General features: G+C 40.7%; 1 protein-coding gene across 2 annotated transcripts in view; it reads right to left on the bottom strand.

The window, feature by feature from the left end:
- Positions 1-732: 732 nt before the first annotated feature.
- The window catches only part of cdk6 (cyclin-dependent kinase 6), a 189,908-nt gene continuing 172,940 nt past the window's right edge, over positions 733-17,700 (bottom strand). For both annotated transcript variants that reach the window (XM_055660865.1, XM_055660857.1), the window contains exons 7-8: positions 12,860-12,995; positions 733-9,688 (exon numbers count right to left, since the gene is read on the bottom strand). In XM_055660865.1, the coding sequence (XP_055516840.1) occupies positions 9,560-9,688; positions 12,860-12,995 (265 nt within the window). In that variant the 3' untranslated portion in view covers positions 733-9,559. The remainder of the gene's footprint in view (positions 9,689-12,859; positions 12,996-17,700) is intronic.

The following is a 17,700-nucleotide window of genomic DNA, read 5'->3' as shown; positions in this document are numbered from 1 at the left end:
GGCTGATCATCCAACTCAGTATCCTGTACCTGCTTTCTCTCCATACCCCCTGATCCCTTTAGCCAAAGGGCCACATCTAACTCCCTCTTAAATATAGCCAATGAACTGGCCTCAACTACATTCTGTGGCAGAGAATTCCAGAGATTCACCACTCTGTGTAAAAAATATTTTTCTCATCTCAGTCCTAAAAGATTTCCCCTTTATCCTTAAACTGTGACCCCTTGTTCTGGACTTCCCCAACATCGGGAACAATCTTCCTGCATCTAGCCTGTCCAACTCCTTAAGAATTTTGTAAGTTTCTATAAGATCCCCCCTCAATCTTCTAAATTCTAGCGAGTACAAGCCGAGTCTATCCAGTCTTTCTTCATATGAAAGTCCTGACATCCCACGAATCAGTCTGGCGAACCTTCTCTGTACTCCCTCTATGGCAAGAATGTTCTTCCTCAGATGCCTAACCCGCTGAGTTACTCCAGCTTTTTGTGGCTATCTTCAGATTGAAATTAACTTTTGTTATGCTAGCTTCCTCCCTCCTGTGTGATCAAATGTTTTTGTTTCTATACGGTATATTAATGACATTTTGCAAGATGCGGTAGAACTTACTACTGAAACGTTGTTTTCCTGCAGTTCCTTCTTACACATTACTTCTTGATAGTTTTATGTTGGAATTGTGCACACGTTCAGACCCCATGAAAAGACTATTAATAACCTCAAATAATACACATTTACACAGTCTTGTACATACTACAGATGTATTTATTTCCAAAATATAAAGACTTTGTGGCTAAGAACAGTTCAAGCTAAAATAAAACACAAGATGCAGACAGCAAACGTCCACCCAACACAAGCAGCATCAGCATTGGTGTATCTTGCCAATGCATTCTTATTCCCTATTTTAACACATTCTACAAAGTAGACCCTGGCAAGGCGTAAAATTAGCAGCAAACATGAATCAGGAATGCTCTAAGTTAAAAGCAATGACACAAAAATACTATAAATATGAACATATTTTTGATCTAAAAATCTTTTTTGGCATCAGACTACGGCAACCACCTGATTTGCACGCCAAACCAATCATACAGGTACCTGCACCTATAAACATAATTTGATGCAACAAAATAAGATTGTTAAAAAAAAGCTAAGTTTTACTATTTCATTTAACTTGTAAGATGGAATTTTATTCATACACAGGTATGAACAGAAAACAATTGGTTAAAAATAATACAAATGTGACAAAACTTCATAAACATGCATGATCCCAGTTGGAGAAGAATGAGGGAGTTCTTTTGGGCATGAGGCAAGAATGCACTACAATTTCACCCAAAAGGGGGCTTTCTCCTGTAAGCTCTGAGGAAAATGAGGTTCCTTCGCACTGACCACACCTCTTTCAAGGGTGCCAGTGCAGAAGGGCAGCATTAATACAATCCCATTATAACTGGGATCATGTCTTGAAAAGTATCAGAGTTTAATTTCAAAAAATCTCTTGGGTTACTTACAATGATTTTTCTAAATACGAGCAGACTAAATATAAAGCCGTTGAGAGCCAAAATTCTATGTTATTTTGAACATTGTAATTTGTTTTTTTTTTACATAAAGGTAAGCTTAAAGAAATTGGTTACTATGTGCACATGGCTTATTTGTTCTGTCCAATTTAGTTCAAAATAAGCAATGGAATTCTAATTAACTAATGGTAGAATAAACATCTCCTTATACTCCAGAGTTAAGATAGCAATAAACATTATAATTAATGGAGAGAACCTTACAATTACATATTCTAAACTGCATAGGTGCAACAGGTAACCACACTGAAAGTTGATTAAATATACATGCAACACCTGGAGAATAATGTATGTATTTTGCAGTAACCAAACTCCATAATACCATTCGGCTGATTTAACCAATTCCAATTGTTTAATGATTCAGTTCTCTGATAACCTTAATTCTCTCTTCAGCTTTAATGCTCAAATTTTACTATTGCAAAACAGTTTAACTTGCAGAAGTGAATAATTTGTAAAGCTTCTAATGCAGTGATCAATTTGAGCCTAAGGTGGGCTATATATTATAACATATTACAACAAATCATCTGAAACAGGCACAGCCAAAAACTATAAAGTGCCATTTTAGGTTAAACTAAGAAAACATTTGTTGCAACCGCAGGTTATCCATGCAAACCGTGTTGTGTATTTTACAACAGTTGAATAGCAGTTATACTCCCCTAACATCAGTCTGAAGAAGGGTCTCGACCCGAAATGTCACCCATTCCTTCTCTCCAGAGATGCTGCCTGTTCCGCTGAGTTACTCCAGCATTTTGTGTCTACCTTCAATTTAAACCAGCATGTGCAGTTCTTTCCTACCCTATTAGTTTAACCTATGTTCAATTCTGGTAAACCTAGCAGAAACACTACTGGTCATTTTTTTGTTTACAAGGGCATCAGGGATTGACAACTCTTTAATATTTTGTTGAGGAAATGGGCTGCAGGGAAAACAACATTTCTGTACTGCTGGCATAGATTTACATTTGGAGAAATGTTTATACTAAAAGAGATATCAGGGACAAACTGGTCTAAAGAAAATCTTCTTGGTACGTTTTATGGCTGTTACCATAGCCTATCAATAGCTGACGGAAGACTGAAAAGACTGGACAATGTACTATTTGGAACCAATGTCAGTGTATAAGTCAGGAGAAGGAATAGGGCTGACGTGTAATAAACTTTGGGGTAAAAGGGAAAAATTAGGCACTTCCATCATTTTGTTAAATTGGAAATTTCAGAATTTCAGTGAACTTTCATATTCTGTAGAATAAACTCATGTTAAAGAAAAAAAAGCTCTAAACTTGGTGATGTTGCCCTTTACCTGATGTAGAACTGTGATAAAGAAAATTGTAAACCTAATGTCCATGCCTAAATATTATACCATGAGTCACACATGGAGACCTGATGTGATTTCTATGATGGATGTGCATAACTCTTAAAATGCTTGTACAAATCTTTACCACTGGCTAATATGTTTAAAATATTTTTATCATTTTGCTGCTTACAACTTTACAGGTGTTGGTCTCTCTTTGATACTTCACTCACATGATTACTTTTGATGTGAATGTATTCAGAATCATGAATCTGAACCAATCTCTCCTTTTCTAACCAATGGACACTGAATCTAACTGCAGGACATCACATTGTGATAAAAATATGGTTCAACTCCTGACTGTTCAACTATTCTTACAGGACCATTGACCATCTGCTATAATTGTTTTAAAGCTTAATTTATTATTTAACAAATATGAATCCCATAACACTTAAAGTAAGCCACAGCCTCAAATCAGAGCATAAGGTCACCTGTACTGCCTCAAATTATTTTGTCATACTCAGCCTCTTCTCATAATTTTACATTGCAGCCTACTTAAAAATGCACCATTCAAACAGATTCACACCGAGCCAGGTTCATTTCATATATTGACTCAATACTGCAGTGTGTCTCATTAAATTCAATTAAACAGTTGTTAATTCAGTAGTGCACAAAAACTAGTTGGCTGGATATAATCGCACAATTTCAAACAAATAAAACAAATGATAAGTTAATTCTGTCAAACGATGCTCAGTTGAACTAATAACATGTTAACCATTTTCTTTTTTTGCAAATGGAATATGCATTATTTTGAAGTTTGCATTTTACTGGAGGGTTCTGTTGTTTTTTATTACCAACTCTCAAACCATTGGCCATTATATCTCTTACTTATTTTTTTGCTACATACCTTGAACTCATTGGTTTCTGTAATGCCAATTTAGTTTAATTTTAATTCTCATTTCTTTTCAGTTGTCAGTGATTCACCACAATTTCCGCATCTTCCCAATCACCACAAAATCCACCTTCCCTTGTTTTGACATTCTCAGTTTGCTTCTATCACATACCCCCCCCCCCCCCCTCTCTCTCTCTCCTTCTTTCAATATCAAATAATTGTATGAAGGATCTGCGTATGTTCTGAACAATATGACTTTTCTGGAAGTTGGATCATTTGATTTTTTTTTATTAACTGTGTTTTCCCATTGTGCAAAATTAAATGACAGGGAAATAAACAAATTCTTACTGTTTCAACTAGCTAAGTTGTTTGCTGTGAGCATCTGAATGTGTAGATTTGCATTACAGTCAAGCAATCTACACGTTCTTCCATTCAAATTTTCTTGAGGTAAAAGATGTAGCTATATTATACATCTGTTAAAGTTACTCAAAATAGACAATCAATTAACACATTACCTATCAGGATATCATAAAACACATATCCAAATTAAATAGTTTTGAAGGTAGACAAAAGTGCTGGAGAAGCTCAGCGGGTGCGGCAGCATATATGGAGCGAAGGAAATGGGCAATGTTTCGGGCCGAAACCCTTCTTCAGACTTTTGAAAACTCTGGTGGACAAAGGAAATGCAACCATAAAATGGCAAATTGAGAATGGCCAGATGTTGACCTTTTTTTTTTTTTTAACACTGTGAAGCATATTATGTAGGATATCAGATATAACTCCACTTTTTCCTTTCAAAGTACTGCCAGAAGATTGTTATGGTCACTTGAGAGAGTATACAAGTGTTCAGTTAGAAAGCAAGTGGCACTTTTAGCAGGATACTAGTCTCCCATACAAGAGTTTGAGCCTAGCTTTTTATGCCAAAGTCCTGCAAAGGGTCTTGAACCGGCTAACAGTTGAGCTACGGCTAACAATAAAATAAAACACTTTCATTATGAAAGGCAAGTACTTATCTTAAGTAATTGAAAAATCCATTTATATTTAAGGTTAAATATTAGCAGTATTTAGTTAGAGCTACTGTGAGATAAAAAGGTGTAAAGGTCTAACAAATCTTTCCGTCCATTATTTTTAGAATTAATTGGCTCTCATTTATGTAATGCTCCTTGCCATTAACATTTTGGAAATAGCACCCATAGACAGAAAAAGCAAATAATAACTTTATCACTTCAGTAGAATCCATTCACATTTATATCAATGTTAATGAATTATCATGATTACTGTTCACAAAAAATTGCCACAACACATCAAATTAATTGAAGAACATAAAATGTCTGATATTTGAAAGTCACTGCAATGTGCTATATAATTGTAGGCCTTTCAATAGCCATTGAAATATTATAAGGATGTAATTAAAATGTGTACACTATGTCTCCAATTAAATTTACTGACAGTTCAGCATAATATCATTGCACTGAAAATTACTCTCTACCCACACTTTGTAGGTTTGACAAATTTGGTGAGAAGGATGTGTACCTTTATGTCAATTTGCTGTAGCTGTGACACTGTATTTCTTTTCCTGAACTATTATATTTATACATACAGTACAGCATTATTTACATTATTTAGAGCAACATTTACTGTGACACACTCTAATCTACTGATTAATCTAGATTTAAAGGCAGTATATAAAACATCTCATATTGATGGCAGTCTATAGGTTTACGAGCTGATTTTGCTTGACATGCTTAATCTTACATACAATTAATGAATAAACAACATGAAATCATTTCAGGGATGGACCATTAAGATCCAAATTAATATATCACAATGTCATACCTGTGACTATCTGTTGCTTTAACTACGTAACTATGACTTAATAGTAATGTACTTCCAAATGTCTACAAGTGATGCATACTCTACATTTTTATTGGCATTCAGTGGTGAAGTTCACTGGATATTGAAAAACTCACTTGATGCTTTATCCACTTGAACTCTCAATGGACAGACTCCCATACAATCCTTAACTGGAGATTTTTGCATAGGTACCCAAATGATAAATTTGAAGTATAAATGAATATACACATAAAACTAAGAAACCCTCAAGATTTTCTACTTATGTTGGACTTGGTCTTCCATAACTATAATTGGTTTCTTAGAAATGTATTTGGAAATACCAATCCTTGTGCATCAATAATTAAGCACTTAGTGAAAGTAGAAATATACAAATTATTTTTATTTGGAGACATCTTTGATCTGTGATTTTTTTCCGAAAGTTGGCAGCATAATGTGAATTTAAGGCAGAAAAAATAAAGCTCTTTTACACAGTACTGTAATTGTTATGAGCATTGCGCTGTTTTTTTTTATTGCTCCTCTGAAAAAAGAAACAGCCTAGATTATGGAATTGTCATTAAGGAGATTGCTGATTTTTGTCCAAAAGTGGTTCTTAAAGTGATGATGTGTGGAATGCAGGTAAAAGGAAAACCACAGTCAAGGTGTGTGTGGAACTGCACTCAGCAGAAACATTCAACATCCAAACAGGCATTAGAAACATTAGTTTCCACTTGCATTTTGCTATATTCGATTACTTTGTTATCTCATAGTACATGTATATCAGAAGAGCTTTAAAAGCATGGAACTATTCATTGATGTGTTTTTTTTAATTGCACAACCACTGTTTCTTAAACAAATGACGGATTTTGACCTCTGCATTTCTTGTAATTTTACTATTACTGTATTTACCTTATTCTTTTTGCTGAAAATACTTTGATATTCCCATTGCTTCTGGGGACAGTATAATAGTTATGATAGAACCGTGATGCTTTTGTTAAGATTTACTTTAATTCAAACGGAAACCAAACTTCACAAACCTGAACAGAGCCTGTGGTTTGTCTTGAAGGATAAAAATATATTACCTAAGTGCACCATTGGCAGATTAGTTGCTGTGGAATTGCATTACATAGTTATGCTTTTACAAACTTTGTCAGGAAGTTTATAACCTCAATTTAATATTAGTAAAAAATAGGTTACAAATGTTGCTGTTCATTTTGTGTTGTTTTTTTTAACAATATTTACTTTGTGAAGTGGTGAATGATGTTCATTTGTATGGACATGAACATATATTTAGACATTACTTGGTGAAGTCAGAGATGTATCTAATCCATACTGAACTCCATCCTAATACATATTCCAGTCAATATTACAATTATTCACTATAAAGCACCATAACTAATAATACAACATGTTTATATATAAATCCCTTGTAATATTCAGTTGCTTTACTGTTAAAACCTTTTTAAATTCATAATAAATCATTAAAGTCATATACGTTGTATTTGCAATGACAAAACAACAATGTTTTATCATTGTTCACTGTTATAATGGAGGGAATATTCCTGAAATGTCTGGAGTAAGTACATGTACAGTTATAGTGGAATTCAGAATTTGTATCCCTTTCTGTCTTTTTGCAATCTCCTCCACAATAATTGATAGGAATCAGTAAATCAGTGAAGATTTCAGATATCTTTTATCACCCAAAAAAAACTGAAAGCGTTAAGCTCTGTTGCTCGAGGAGCAGTGATATTGTTAAATGTGTACTACGCCATAAAGGCTGCCTATCATCTTTTGTGGACCATAATGGTAATTTGTGTGGATTGTCATTCCCTCAGTTAGTTATTGTCTTTTAAAATAAAAACGTTATTTTGTTTCTAAAAAAATAATTTGTGATATTTAAGTTTCTATTTAAATATTACTCTTTGTAAAATGTTTAAAGAGTTAGTTAAAAGATTAGTGCTTTTCAACTCTTGGTTTGTCATTTTTGAGAATTCTTCTATGTGATTAGTTGCTTAGCCAGGTTGATGACATCTGTGTTGCTGGATGTTAGAGATCCCCTGAATCCCTTCATAGCAACTAATGCTGGACAGTTTGAAATCCATGCCATACAGATGGCTAGATCTTCCTGGAAAACTTTATTTTCACTGATGACCACAAAATCTGAGCCAATTTCACTATTGTTCAGTTTTTGTAAACTGCAAAATTTCAATGATACCAAATACTACTTATTTAACATGCATTATTTTCACTTACACCCAGTTCCTTCATGAGTGAAGCCTTCCATCAATGATAATTTAGTAAAGTTTGCTTTCAAGGAAAATACAATTATTAGTCCCAATTAGAGACTAATAATACTCTGGACTGAAAACCAATTACTGGAAATCTGAAATAATATGAACAATGCTGGAAGTACACTGAAGATAAGGCAGCATGTGGAGAGAGGAACCAAGTTAATCTTTCAAGTCGATTATATTTAATTCTGTGTGTCATCACACTACGTTTCAGTTTCCACAGATGATGTTTGGTCTGCTGAGTATTTAGAGCATTTTCATTTTTCAAGCTACTTTAAGTTCTCACCAGTTTTGTATCAAAAATATAATATTGCAAATCCATAAGACTGCCAGAGTCATTTTGAAATAGATAATTTTTCACTCTACTGCGTCACTATAGAATTTGACGGTAAGAAAGTTAAGAAGCATTGGACTCCATCAATTTAATCAGTGCTGCCTCACACCTACAGTATGTTTCAGCAGTGATGCTGCTTAATATTTCCAATGTAAAACTGCAGCTTCACTTTGGAAGATGCACACTCAGTTTTCCATGAACAAAAACTTTATCCTTAGAGCTTTAGACAATTTCCAAAGTGTAAACTGGCCACAAAAATACACATTTTTAAAACCAAATGTTATATTCCTCAACTTTTGTGCTTTTCTCTGAAGGTATCAGATATCAAGCCTGTTCAAGATTGCAATGGATTTTATTAAACTGTTAAGCAAATAGATTGAATCACCTCAAACCAGCTTCTAAATATGATCACCTGGTTTCAAATTTAGCAATTGGTTGTAAATCTAAATAGAACAGGCATGACCTCCTAACATTCTGCACACACTGGATAGGAAGAATGTTGCTGTAAGTTTTGCAAAACATCTTCTATTCATCACGTTTCGCACTTTGCAAATATATTTTTTGATGTGTGTTAAGAGGTTGATCATATTAGGATGCTTGATAATTCCAGGAATGTCATTCAAATTCTCCCTAGCAAAGATTTCTCTTCTGTTGACATAAATATAAAAATATCATTGACCACAAGCAACAAATCTATAGTAGCAGAAGCTTAACCCTGATTTTTGATAGTATTCTTTTTCATGAACAAAATGTGAAGGACTTCTTCTGATTTTTCTTTAATCTTTTTTTTCTCTCCAAAATGGTTTATTTCCAATACTGCCACAAAAGTGAGCTCTTCAATGGATTTTCAAACTTCTTGTCAAAGTTGTTGGTATTGAAGATAATCCATTGTATTCACAGTATCATGGACAATGGCTGAAGTAATCCATTTCACTTGTTCAAAGAACATTCGTCAGTTTGGATATTTAATACCTTTTTTATTTTAATGTTTTAATGTTTGAATTCTGGCCTTAGCAGCTGGACATATAAAAACCTGGCAGGTCTGGCAGTGATTGTATTCGGTGTACAACGTCACCTTTGCAGCATTCCACATTCAGGTAACACAATTTGCAGCATTCACAGCTAATTAAGCAGCTAATTAAGTCCAGAATGTTCCAGAGATGAAGGTGGAGATGTGAGGGATGGTGGTGGAAACTGCAAAATACACTGAGAATTGTTTTTGCATTGTTTCAGAATATTGGGCATGAAATCAAGAAAGCACAAATTGGAGACACATTTTAAAAGCAGCATATGGAGGAGATATTGCTGTATGCAAGATATTTGATTTGTCAAGTAATCCTTTCAAGGACAAAAAAATTACACTTGAAGATGTTAAGCCGTGTTCACTCCAGAAGAAGACTGGTTCTGATTCTCAGTGTATTTCTCATGGTCCATAAAATACTGGTGGGACAGTGCATTAAAAGCAGATATTCTCTTCTCCGGATTAAAAGTTAGTAATCTCTGTTTTAAAAAAAAAGCACAACCGTCAGATTTGAAATAAAGATAGGAAAATATAGACACAAAAGAACAACAGATGTTGGTTTACAAATAAAGCACAAAGTGCTGCAGTAACTCAGTAGGTCGGGCAATGTCTCTGAAGAACATGAATGGATAACATGTCGGGTCAGGACTTGTCTGAAGAAGGGTCCTAACCTGAAATGTTGCCTATTCACATTTTCCAGAAATGTTGCTTAACCTACTGTTATTCAAGCATGTTGCGTCTTTCTTGGATTGTAAATAAATCTTGGTCAATAGCTGAAGATTCACTCTGGATTTTGTCAAACCTCTGCCAAGTTACAGCAGAGGAAACAACAGTTGCAAGGAAATTCCCAGTCATAATATGTCAACAAAGGTACGGAGACTCAAATTTTAATGAGATATGCACAGATGAGGAATAATAATTAACTAAATCCATGGACATACTTTGTTTGTTAGTTGCCAGTGTAAAAAGCATAGAATCAAATGCAGTTGTACTCACTCCCACCGATTTGGCTGCTAAGCCTTAAATAAATGTAGCTTATTTTATTTTCATTTTGGATATGCCTGTAAAGTCTTTTTTTTTAAATTTCAAAAAATACTTTATTTGAGAAATAAATATATCCAATACATGATCGTTACAAGATTCCATTCATCATTCTTGGAGGCAATACATACATTCAATACTGTTTACACAAATTAAACAAATTTACCCCCCACCTTTGCCACTCATGGGGCCCACTGGCGTGGAATCCCTTCCCTTATTTTGGAGGGGCGTCTCCACCACACCCTGCCCCCCATGTCCAGCAGCGGAAGGAACCTAGACTGTGGTCCTCTCCCACAGAGCCTTGGCATTGGCTGTGCCAAGCTAGGGTGCTTCCCTCAGCACGTACTCCTGCTGTCTGCAGCGGGCCAGTCGGCAACTTTCCCCGATGGACATCTCCCTCTGCTGGGAGGTCAATAAAGCTCGGGCAGACCAAAGAGCGTCTTTCACCGAGTTGATGACCTTCCAGCAGCACTCGATGTCAGTCTCTGAATGCGTCCCTGGGAACAGTCCGTAAATCAGAGAGTCCTCTGTGACAGAGCTGTTCGGAATAATTCGTGACAGGGACCGTTGCAAACCTCTTAGAATTAGAGAATTAGAATTAGATTCCTTTATTGTTGATGACCTTCCAGCAGCAGACTGTCTTTGCAAATCCACACTCTGCAAAGAGGTGGTCAACCCTCTCCTCTCCATAGCAGCCGTCCCAAAGGCAGCGTGCGCTGGTTGTGAGGTTTTGATGGAGCTGGAAGGATCTGACTGGGAGGGCTCTTCTCACCGCCAGCCAAACCAGGTCTTGGTGCTTGTTGGTGAGTTCTGGTGACGAGGTATTTCGCTAAACAAGCTGGGCAGTCTGCTCTGGGAACCACGCCACAGGATCCATGGAGTCATTTCCCTGCAGTGCTTGCAGGACGTTCCGTGCTGACCACTGCCCGAAGGACTGATGGTCAAAGGTGTTGGTCCGGAAGAACCTTTCCACGAACGACGGAAGGTGCGGCAAAGTCCAGCTGACTGGCGCATTGTGTGGCATCTGCGCCAGGCCCTTCCTTCGCAATACACCGGAGACAGGTAGATCCTCAGCAGGTAGAAACACTTGGTGCCCACGTGCCTTGGCTCTACGCTCCTCCTGATGCAGCTACACAAGAAGGTGGCCATCAGGGTGTGGGTGACGTTGGGCACGCTTTTACCCGTTGTCTGCCAACTTGTACATTGTTGCTCATCGTACCCAGTCCATCCACGACCCCCAGATGAAGTGGAAGACGGCCCGGGTGATCCCTGTGGTCTAGGAGGGAGGGACGGGCTACACTTGCGCCAAGTACAGAAGCCCAGGGAGCGCCTCATACCTGATTATCCCATTTTTCCTGTTATAGAGAGGGAGCGCTGATTCCACAGCTCCAGTTTCCTCTCCACCTTGGCTATCCGTTTCAGCCAATTCTTGAAATGTGCCTCAGCCCCCCCGAACTACATCCCCAGCACCTTCAAGAAGTCAGGCTTGATGGTGAAGGGGATGGAAGATTGGTCTTCCTGTGGTTCACCCTAGCTCCCATGGCCAACTCAAATTGGTCACAGACACTGATCAATCTGCGGACCGACCCTGGATCCGAGCAGAAGACGGCGGATTTGCCCATGTAGAGGGAAATTTTGACCTGAGTGCCCTCACTGCCTGGAAATGTCACTCCTCTTATGGTCAAGTCCTTCCTGATGGACTCGACAAAAGGTTCAATACACAGACGAACAAGACAGGGAGAGAGGGCAATCCTGCCTGACTCCAGACCTGACAGGAAGCTATCTGATTCCCACCCATTGATTTGGACTGCACTACAGATATCGGTGTAGAGCAGTTGGATCCAATTCCTCATTCCCTCCCCAAAGCTCATTTTGGAGAGTATATCCCTCATGTACATGTACGATATCCTGTCGAAGGCCTTCTCCTGGTCTAAGTTGACTAGGCAGGCATCCACCCGTCTGTACTCCACGTAGGAAATGGTATCTCTCAGCAGTGCCAGGCTGTCTGAGATTTTCCTGCCAGGTACAGCACAGGTTTGGATCACCCAACCTAGACCCGGTTGGCGATGGCCTTAGACACGATCTTGTAATCAACATTCAACAATGTGATGGGTCTCCAATTCCTTATATCATTCATCTACCCCTTCTACTTGTAGGTTAGGGTGATGCTGCCCTTCCTCATAGAATTTGAAATGCTGCTGGCTTGAAGCATGTCATTGTACACTTCCAGCAGGTCCGGGCCCACCCAGTCCCACAGAGCCGAATACAACTCGGCCGGTAAGCCATCGCTTCCAGGAGTTTTGGTCGAGTCAAAGGAACGGATGCAGCCAGCCAACTCTTCTTGGGTCAGTGGTTGGTCCAGACTCTCCCGCTTGCTGTCCTCCAAGACCTCCGTGATAGGAGACAGGAAGTTCAGGGAGGCGGTGCTGTCTGTGGCCTTTCTGTCGTACAAACCTATATAAAAGATCTGCAGATCCTCAGCATGTCAGTTTGCAAGGATGTTACCGTGCCATCCTCCTCTCTAAGGGTGTTGATCACATAGCTCCCCCTGTGAACCTTTTATGCCTGTAAAGTCTCTCTTAATGAAGGTTATATTATCAAAGACATACCAGCAGCAGGTCTTTCCCTGGTTCATTTATCTCTGGTACCAAGTCCTGTATGGGTTGTGGTGATCTTGTAGAAAATGCATTTTTTGGCAGGGCCACATCTATTGGCCAGTCATCCTCACTTGGGAGACCAAGTACACTGTGGAAAAGAACAAATGCAGGAACAAACAAGATGAATTTGCAATCAAATCCACATTAAACATTACATGCTATCGTGCTTTGTAATGGGACAGATTCTATTTTTTATCTCTACAATGTATCTTTTTCAATGGGTCATTCTGTACCCAAGAGAATGGACAAACTGTTTTCCGTCTAAAATCCATCAAGGCCACAGGCTAACTTCGGAAGTAATTTGGGAGATTTGTTTGAAGAAGTATACCATCATTATCTAGGTGACAGACCCGAGCTTTAGGCACACAGCATGGATTAAATAATCCTTTTTGAAATTGCTTGTGTTTCTCAATGACTTGCAACCTGCTCACAAAATAGAGGCTCACAAATGTCACCTTTCAAATCTGCTGGTTTCCTTAGCTTATCTTTGCAGATGAGTAGAATTGATAAATAAGGCTATCAGCTTTCAAGAGAAGTGAGGATGTAATTGGATCTAAAGGAATTAAGAAAATCTGATCAATTAATGTGATCATGAATGTTCAATTAGCCATTACTTTTCTATTATTTGTTGGATTCTTTAATGTCAATTTGAATTGACATTGTTGTGGATAATGAAGTAGATTTTCAAAGTCTACAGAGAGATTTAGGCCATTTGGAAGAGTGGGCTGAAAGATGGCAGATGGAATTTAATGCTGATGAGTGTGAGGTGCTACATCTTGGCAGGACAAATCAAAATAGGACGTGCATGGTAAATGGTAGTGAGTTGAGGAATGCAGGTGAACAGAGGGATCTAGGAATAACTGTGCACAGTTCCCTGGTGGAATCTCATGTAGATAGGGTGGTAAAGAAAGCTTTTGGTGTGCTGGTCTTTATAAATCAGAGCATTGAGCATAGAAATTGGGATGTAATGTTAAAATTGTACAAGGCATTGGTGAGGCCAATTCCGGAGTATGGTGTACAATTTTGGTCGCCTAATTATAGGAAGGTTGTCAACAAAATAGACAAAGTACAGAGGAGATTTACTAGAATGTTGCCTGGGTTTCAGCAACTAAATACAGAGATAGGTTGAATAAGTTAGGTCTTTATTGTTTGGAGCGCAGAAGGTTAAGGGGGGACTTGATAGAGGTCTTTAAAATGATGAGAGGGATAGACAGAGTTGAGGTGGATAAGCTTTTCCCATTGAGAGTAGGGAAGATTCAAACAAGAGGACATGACTTGAGAATTAAGGGACAGAAGTTTAGGGGTAACATGAGGGGGAACTTCTTTACTCGGAGAGTGGTAGCTGTGTGGAATGAGCTTCCAGTGGAAGTGGTGGAGGCAGGTTCGATTTTATCATTTAAAAATAAATTGGATAGATATATGGACGGGAAAGGAATGGAGGGTTATGGTCTGAGTGCAGGTAGATGGGACTAGGGGAGAATAAGTGTTCGGCACTGACTAGAAGGGTCGAGTTGGCCTGTTTCCGTGCTGTAATTGTTATATGGTTATATGATTATATGAATTAGAGACAGTTCACAAAAACGCTTCTTCTCTATTGTTAGCAGACTCTTGAATTAACCTCTCGTATGTTAAAGATAAAGAAAGAATAAGAGAAGTGAAATGTGTAGTGGGTGGAAGGGAATGGAGGAATAGAAAGAGGAGGGACAATAAATATAGGGCACAGATTAGGGAGGGGTATGGGATGAGTGGATGGAGGAAGGGAAAGGAACTGGATGACTGGACAGGAGAAAAGTAAGATGTATCTTCAGGGAGTGGGGGAGAAAGGCAGGTGAGAAGGGGGCAGAAGAATGTAACAATTATACCGTTGGGTTGTGGGCTACAAAAAAGGAATATGACGTGGTAGGGTTCTTTTACCCCCAGAAAAGCAACATAATATAATTAAAATGTATATAATCCAATTTAATTTATTCCATGTTCTCCAGACATATTGCCTTTTTTTTAAACCAGCATCTGCAGTTCTTTGTGTAAGAAAGAACTGCAGATGCTGGTTTAAGTGGAAGGTAGACCCAAAATGCTGGAGTAACTCAGTGGGTCAGGCAGCATCTCTGGAGAGAAGGAATTGGTGACATTTCGGGTCAAGACCCTTCTTCAGTCTGAACATTGACCCAAAACATTGCCCATTCTTTCTCCCCAGAGATGCTTTCTGTCCCGCTGAGTTACTCCAGCATTTTGTGTCCATCTGCAGTTCCTTGTTTCCCAGTCAGTCTGAAGAAGGATCCCAACCTGAAACGTTACATATCAAGGTTCTCCAGAGATGCTGCTTCACCAGATGAGTTAAGGGCCTGTCCCGCTTAGGCGATTTTTTAGGCGACTGCCGGTGACGAGGCTGTTGCCACACGGTTGCATGTACGGTCGTGAGTAGTCTCCTCAGTCGCCCAGAGGCGTAGCGTTTTTCGGGTCGTCACTGGATTTTGAAATGTTCAAAACTTTTTGGCGACAGTCGGCAAAAAGTTGGGCTTGTCGTAGCTTGTCTTCTCCGGAGTAGTAGGTGCTGTCGTAGATTGTCATAGGTTGTCGCCAGGATGATGTAGGTTGTCGCCAGGATGACGTAGGTTGTCGCCAGTTGACGTTAGTTGTCGCCGGTGCTGACCAGTGAATTCCATTGTCGTAGTCATTGATGGGATACTGAGTTGGATGATCAGCCATGATCATATCGAATGGCGGTGCAGGCTCGAAGGGCCGAATGGCCTACTCCTGCACCTATTTCCTATGTAGTTGCTGGCAGCCGTCTAAAAAATTGCCTGTGGGACAGGCCCATTAGTCCAGTCGCCGTTTTTTCGGCTACTTGCTACGACTATGACAGTCGCTGGCAGTCGTCTAAAAAATCACCTGGTGGGACAGGCCATTTACTCCAGCACTTTGTGTCTATATTTGAATTATATTCAGTTGTAGTGTCAATACTCAGAGATGCCACTGGAGGGCAATGTATTTCTCTTGCTGAATTACAGGACAGTGAACCTAACTTGTCCAATGTCATTTTAAAAAGTATTGGTTATATTTGTCATTTATTTAAACGTGTAATACATTTCAATAGAAATCTACCACTTCTACATTAAGAGCTACATTTAAAAAAATGGGGTATCCAAGCTTGTGCTAAATTAAGTTATATGGAATAAAAAGACTATTAACATTTTTATGAAAGAAGTTTCCGAAGCATGAGCACAGCCAGGTGAAAGTTCAAGAGCTATCTGGACAACTGGAGAAATGCCTTGAATAGTGTTTGTATTCATCTAAATTTTTTAACAAGGATTAATTCTGTTGCCATGCAGGCATCATAGAGCTTGCAAGGCTTCAATAATAACCCTCCTATTTCAACTCCACCCAACCCTGGTGACCACTTGCCGTTATTCTCCAATGATAAATACTCCTGGCTGATAAAAGGAAGCATAACATACTGAAGTTAGATCCTGGGGAAGTAAGGCTTGCAGAGTTGTAAAGTAGCGCTTACTCACAGCAGATTTATAGCTTGCACATTGGCCCTACATGCCGCAGGAGAGCCTAGCAGAAAAATCACTCAATAAGGCAGCTTCCTTGTTTATCACGGAAATTACCGTGGGGTGTGACATGCTCAGGGGCAGTGGCGTAGCGTGGGGGAGAGGGAGAGGGGCGGTTGCCCCGGGCAGTAAATTTTTAGGGGCGTAAAAAAATTGGATACATTTTTTAAATAAAATTAAAAGGCCCGGGGAGCCGTTGGAGCGAGGAGGAGTTACCTGGAGCTGTGAGTATAAAAACAGCTCAGGGCTTGCTTCTACAGAGGCCCGGGGAGCCGTTGGAGCGAGGAGGGGTTACCTGGAGCTGTGAGTATAAAAACTGCGCAGGGCTTGCTTCTACAGAGGCCCGACCAGCTCTGAGTTCTGGTCGCCGTTGTCCCAACTCCGAGGCCAGGTCGCCGCTGCCGCTGCTCCAGCTCCGATGCCGTGTGGCCGCTGTCGCTGTCCCCGCTCCGAGGCCAGACCACCGCTGTCGCTGCTGCTGCCGCCGTCCCAGCCGCTGCCGCCGCCGTCCCAGCTCCGAGGCCAGGCCGCTGCTGTCGCTGTTGTCCCCGCTCCGAGGCCAGGTCGCCGCTACAGCTGTCCCCGCTCCGAGGCCGTGTGGCCACTGCCGCCGCCCCCGCTCCGAGGCCAGGTCGCCACCCCCCCAGCTCCGTGGCCAGCCGCCCTGCTCCGCTGCTGCTGCCGCCGCTCCCTGCTGCTGCTACCGCCGTCGTCCAGCCGCTGCCGCCGCCGTCCCAGCTCTGATGCCGGGCAGCCGCTGTCGCTGCCCCAGCTCCGAGGCCAGGCCGCCGCTGTCACTGTCCCCGCTATGAGGCCAGGCCGCCGCTGCCGCCGCCCCAGCTCCGAGGCCAGGCCGCCGCTGTCGCTGCTGCTGCCGCCGTCCCAGCTCCGCTGCCAGGCTGCCGCCGTCCCAGCTCTGATACCGGGCGGCTGCTGCCGCCGCCCCAGCTCCGAGGCCATGTCGCCGCTGCCGCCGTCCCAGCTCCGAGGCCGCCAGCTCCGCCATTAGGCCTCGGTGCAGGCGGAGACGGGGGATACGACAAAAGAAGTCGCATCCCCCGAAGGAAGAGACCAAAAATCGTGTTCCTTCCCCTTCCCCCTTCCCGTCTCCCCCCTTCGCCCCCCCCCTCCCCCCCCCCCCACCTCCCCCCCCCCCCCCCCCCCCCCCCCCCCCCCCCCCCCCCCCCCCCCCCCCCCCCCCCCCCTCCCCCCCCCCCTCCCCCCCCCTTCTTCCCCCCC

The sequence above is a fragment of the Leucoraja erinacea genome, chromosome 2, assembly GCF_028641065.1.
Source record: "Leucoraja erinacea ecotype New England chromosome 2, Leri_hhj_1, whole genome shotgun sequence".
Classification (NCBI taxonomy): Eukaryota; Metazoa; Chordata; class Chondrichthyes; order Rajiformes; family Rajidae; genus Leucoraja; species Leucoraja erinaceus.
Note: the sequence above shows the minus strand (reverse complement) of the source record. Positions and strands in the feature narration are given on the sequence as shown.